This window comes from Marmota marmota, unplaced genomic scaffold (assembly GCF_001458135.2).
Source record: "Marmota marmota marmota unplaced genomic scaffold, marMar, whole genome shotgun sequence".
Taxonomy (NCBI): domain Eukaryota; kingdom Metazoa; phylum Chordata; class Mammalia; order Rodentia; family Sciuridae; genus Marmota; species Marmota marmota.
The window spans coordinates 2,857,516-2,863,515 of NW_025999896.1; the positions used below are offsets into that span (position 1 = coordinate 2,857,516).

Genomic DNA, 6,000 nt, shown 5'->3' on the forward strand with positions numbered 1-6,000 from the left:
CCCTGGGCTAGAGAGATCCCACAGCAAAAAAAAACTATGAGCTCATTTGTCACTTTGCTCTCGGGAAGTAGTGCTAGTTTCCTCATTTCCAAGCTCTGGAAGGGGCTGCCTACTGTCACCCCCGGTAAGTTGTCAGCATGCCTGTCTCCCCCTGCCCTCTCCCGTGTTGAAAGCTTGCTCCTCTTCCACGTCTCCCTTTCATGTTTGTATTCCCTGAAAGCCCTCTCATGGGCCCAATGCATTTCATCCAAATTCTGGTAGGTGCAGGCTCCCTCCAACTCTGAGATTTTGAAAACGTTTGGAATGTAATGTTCAAGATCTGGCTCCCCTCCAGGAGTATATTTTAGGAAAGTTTGAATTAAACACATGTAGGCCCTGCCAAAAAGGCGGGTTGCTAGGAGCTGGAGAATCTTCTGTATTCTTAGCCCTTGTCCCTGGGCTTCTACCATCAAGCAAAGGAAACAGAAGATGTCCCATCTTTGTGTTTTTGGAGTAGGAGAGCAGAGAGCCAAGCACGAAGGAGGAACTTCAAGGCTAGCAGCAAGGCTAAGGATGTTCTTGGAATGTGGACAGGGACCAGCAGACACTTAGCTTCCCGAGTTCTCTATTCTTCGTGGTTCCCAGGAGGAGACGGGTCTCTTTTCACAGAGGAACAATCCTAACCTTCCATGGGATGCACGAGGATCGAATGCCTAATGAATGTATAAAAGAGGGTCATTTTTAACATGCAAAGACCCAGAGTGTTTCCCCAAAGGACTTCCAGGTAGGTAATTTGAGGGAGAAAACGTTTTTTTGCTCCATCTTCTTAGGGTCCCTGGTTGGGCATCTGAAAGTCAAACTGATAAGATTAACAGGGTCAAAGGCATGCAAACTTATGTCGAAGTTTTATGTGACACAGGAACTTTCATGAGGAAATGAAGACCCCAAGAAATGATTGAAGTTACACATTTTTAGGTCAGGTCTGATGGTGAATGGAGAGTTATGGAGAAATAGCAGTGGACAGAAGGGGTGTGACCAGATGGGACTAATCTGGGGGAACTAACCAAGACCTGTGGATTCAGAGTCTTCGGAGTCTTCAGAGATGAGGATGTTCTTTCCCTGGGGGTGCAAGGAGGGCATCTCTCAAAGGAGGGCCTTTGAATCTTTATCAGGGGCAGTTCAAGAAATTCTTTGTGGGTTTTTTTTTTTAATTTTTTTCAGTTGTAGGTATTTTATTTATTTATTTATATGTGGTGCTGAGGATTAAACCCAGTACCTCACACATGGTAGGCAAGTGCTCTACCCCTGAGCCACAACCCCAGGTCCCCTTTGTAGGTTTTTGAGCTGATTTTAGGGGAGAAGTAGAGGAGAGATTGAAGAGTGATGTTCCTGCTTCTGTAATTTTCTCAAAAATTTTCAGCTTAAAACAGTCTAGTTACCATATTTTGAAGAAGCAAGTTCTGAGCCCCTTCAGCAACTACAGACTAAACACATCACAAATGGAAATAAAAGTGATCAAAATCACTGAAGCTATAGCAACCTAAAGGCAGTGATGCCTTCTTTAAAATTTTATTGATCATTTATTATGATTAGATATTATTTATTCTGGGGGTTTACCCCATGTTATTGGCTTAATCCTTATGATGACCCGGTTGGATGCTGTTATTAGTAAAATCCTCTTTTTACAGATGAGGAAACTAACAGAGAAGTGAAATAATTGGCCCAAGTGCACATTGAGAGTAATTGATGACACGGGTGTTTGAACCCAGGTCCAAGAGCTGGCCCTGCACATGGCCACCTTCATCTCCAACTCTTCCACTCCCACTGTCCCCGCTCATGTGCCCGGAGTCCATATGCAGTAAATATTTGTTGAATAGTTAAACGACTACAATAAACTGTACTGGTTAAATAAACAAATGGTTATGGATGAAAAATAAGTGTACACACAATCCATAGGGGTAAGCTGCTTTGACTATTTATGGGTTTTCATCTGAGCTGGGTCACAAATAGTACTTTCATCTAAGGAGAAGTTAGAAGTGGAGTAGTGGAAAATCCCTTCTTACTTCCAACCAGAGGGATGATAGTGACTAAAATGGCCCCAAAAGATGGCTCTTCAGTAACAGTCACTCCATGCTAACTGCAGTGTGGGATCCAGGAAGGTGAGAAGGACATTAGGTGGAAAAACAGTGGAATCCAAATAAAGTCTGCAATTTAGCTACTAGTGATATTCCCGTGTTGGCTCCCTGAGTTTGACAGGTGTGTTGTGGCCACGTATTGTTTAACAGAAACGGAAACTGAGGGAAGGGTGTCTGGCAACTCTGTACTACGTTTGCAACTTTTCTATAGATCTAAAATTATTTCAAAATATAAAGTTTATTTAAAAAAACACATAAAGTCATAACATGGCCCCAGAATAAGTTCATGGTAAGACTTGACCCACAGGAAGCATGTGAGTATGTGTCATTAAAACCCAGATAGCCCAGAGCAAGGGTCACAGATTCAGACATGGGCAAGGGCCAAATAAGGTCATAAGTGAGCAGTCCAGGCTCAGTGGGTGCTGAAGATCACAGGTTCCCTCTAAATGGAGGGCCACAACCCAGCCAGAACCAATGATACCAATGATTGCAAGCAGTAATTTGGCCCCTAAGTGTCCTGTTTCCAAGAGATGAAAATCTGAACACCTTCACTTTGCAATCTCCTTAAAGATGTCTCCAGTAGCTTTAAAGAAAAAAAAAATCACTATGTCATTTAAACAAAACTATCTCCAAGTCATTTCCAACCTATGATCACCATTTTGCAACCTTTGACACAGAGGGTTTTTAAAACACTGAAAATTTAAAATCCTGAAAATAAAGAAAATAAGACAAAAGTAAAACAAACAAAACCCAAACCCTTAGGCTCTGTGGATATTGATCAATGATAGAGTGCAGGCTTAGAATGCATAAGGTCTGGGTTCAATCCCCAGCACAAGAAGGAAAAGGAGAAGAGGAGTGAGGAGAAGAAGCAGGAGTAGGAAAAGGAGGAAAACTCTTAAAATATTCTCTCCTTGGGAACAAGTTACTGTGCCTGGCAGAGAGACTCCCCGCTGGCTGGGAATGGGGATGGGAGTACATCTGAGTTCTACTCAGGAGAACCACATGACTGGGACCTGCAACTCATCCTGACTCAGGGGCCTCCCCTGAAGGTCAAGGGTCAGGGACACAAAGCCCACGTGGACAGGTGGAGTCACTCCTGCATGGTGGCTCCTATTCCCCTCTTCTGGCGCTACCTCCTTTAAGGGCATATAGTGAAAGTTTTTTGTTTCATTGATGACACTGAATGGGTCTCAGATACAGGATTCTAGTAAACTTGGATGGAGTTCAACCTTCCTGAAGAACTGCTTGTAAACTGTTGATGACACTCTCAAGTGTCTACATCTCTACCTCCGGGGGTGTGGAGAAGTGACTCGGGCTAAAAACACATTGCAATTAGTCTCTCTTTTTTTTTTTTTCCCAATGCAAATTAGACAATAGCTTTGTTCGTATCCTGAATATGAGTCACCTTTGCTAATGTGGTTAGTTTCAAATCTAGAAACAGCTCAATAGTAAAAAAGCAGTCATCCCCAAACTTAGCTATGTATCAGAATCCTATAGGAATTTCTTTAAAAATCACTGTCTCAGGACCCAACCTCAGGGAGTTGACACAATCCCAGGAAGCTTATGGTTACCACAGCATCCTTGGTCTTCGTGGAGGTTTGGTTCCAAGACCCCCATGATACTAAAATCCACAGATGCTTAGTTTCCTTATATGAAAATGATGTATTGGCCACTCGCCCATCTTCCCAAATACTTGAAATCATCTCTAGATTACTTTTGATACCTAAAACAATGCCAATGATATATCAATACTGTATTGTTTAGAGACTAATGAAAGAAAGAAAATGTTTGTGTTTGGTATAGATAAATTAAAAAGGAAAAATTTCCACCCACAGTTGGTTGAATCTACCAATATAGAACCCAGCCTATTTGGAGGGCCCACTGGAAATATTTTAAAAGCTCTGTAAGGAATTTTACTAGTCAGCCACATTTGGGACTCACCAGTTTGGCATGTTTGGGCCCCAGCTGTGCACTTTACACGTGGGTGGTACAAAGGAATGTTTGTCTTTTTTTGTGTAGACTGTATACAGCAGCAAACCTCCACACAGCACTTTTTATGAGGAGGATCAGGTTTTCATTTCCTGTGGTCCTTGCAGGGTTGAGGGTTGCCTGAGGGCTGATGGCAAAGTGCAGCTCAGATTTGCAGGGCCTCAGGTTAAGTCAGAGACCCCTCCCACTTCCAGGCTGGGATTTGACATTTAGGTTTTGTGATCCCGAGCTACTCATTTTCTCTCCATTCTCAGGCTGCCATTTAAAGTCCTGACATTGAAAGACCTGAGTAGAAAAAGAGAGAGAGACACATCTGTTAGCCATGTAATAGGAAAATTGCCAAACCTGGGAGGTGTGGAGTCTGGGCATGGCAGCTACTTGCATGAATATGTATCTCTCAGTTAAAACAGTAATATCTGTATGCATAGACAAACCTATATGGGAGGAGTTATCCATTCGTGCATTCATTGCATTCGTATTTCCTGAGCATCTACCAGGTGAAGGGAATGCAACAGTAAATAAGACCCTCAAGCATTAAATGTGTAGTCAAAGAGACCAACTGGAAAATCAACTATTCATCAAGACGATAAAGACAGACACCAAAGAGCAGGAAATGCGGTTGAGTCCCAGGGTGGTCCTCATGACTGTTATTTGGTTGTCATTTGCAGACTGGCAAAATCAACACTGGTCCTCATTCCTTTACTGGGTGTCCACGAGATCCTCTTCTCTTTCATCACTGATGACCAAATCCAAGGATTTTCAAAACTCATACGACTCTTCGTTCAATTGACCTTGAGCTCCTTCCACGTAAGTAGGAGTCTGACCAGGATTCCTTGGCTTGGGAGAAAATAAAATGCACGGGATCTAAATGGGCTCAGAATGAAGAGAGATCTATGGATGAAAACAGATTTCTAGCATGAGCAGGCTTTATTGGTGAGGACCCTTGGAATGAGAAGGGTGTGCAGATGGGAGGTGTTGCCTTGATTCTGACAGCGTGATTCAGTGACTCAGAAAGGAACAGGGCTCGTTCCTGGCTGTAATAGGTAGTGTGACTCATGATCATATTAGCTGAGTGTGTCAACCTGAAGCCTTTTATTAAGGGCCTATTTTTGCTGGGTTCTCTGCCGAGCAGCATGCAAAATGATCCTTGTCTATGCTTCAGATGACAGGTACCTAGGACACAATATAACCTGGGTAAAGGAGTAGTAGGACCACACAGCGGGAGGTTCTTGAGCCTGACAGATGTGTATGGGAGGAAATGAGAAACCAGAGGCTGACTGTCATTAAGTTATCTGAATATTTTAGTTATCCATTACTTACACTATGTACGACTTAGTAACTTATGATGACCATCATTGTTTTCCCTCTCATGATGCTGGGAGTCAGGAATCCAGGTAGGACATGGTAGCAGTGGCTAACCTTTGCTCCTGTGAGCCTGTGGGGGCTGGAGATTCTATGATGGTTTCTTCACACATAGGTAGGGGCTCAAACTGGGGCTGGCCTTATTTGTCAAATTTCTGGGGCCTCATTTCCCACCTGTAACTACCTTGCTGATTTCCATAGGGTCTTAGGGTCTCTCACTTTCCACTCTTCTTGTGGTCTTTCCAGAGTAACTGAACTTCTTATGTGGCAGTTCAGGGTCTTCAAGAGCAAAAAACCGAAGCTGCTAGGTTTTTCAATGCCTGTGTCTGGAACTGACACCTTGATGTTTCTTCTGCATTCTGCTCTTTAAAGCAAGTCATAGATCCAGCCTAGGAGGAAGAGGAGGAGACTGCAAAGGGACATGAATGTGGGGACACATGGCTCATTAGTAAAGGCCACTAATGCAATAGATAAGTGCTAATTAGCAGCATGGACAGAGCAGAAGTCCCCCCAAACAGTAATGAACTTAGAATTA

The 6,000-nt window shown here is 43.2% G+C and overlaps 1 protein-coding gene across 1 annotated transcript in view; it reads left to right on the top strand.

The window, feature by feature from the left end:
* The window catches only part of Glp2r (glucagon like peptide 2 receptor), an 80,082-nt gene that overhangs the window by 60,557 nt on the left and 13,525 nt on the right, over positions 1-6,000 (top strand). The window contains exon 11 of the mRNA XM_015504532.2: positions 4,772-4,910. Within this exon, the coding sequence (XP_015360018.1) occupies positions 4,772-4,910 (139 nt within the window). The remainder of the gene's footprint in view (positions 1-4,771; positions 4,911-6,000) is intronic.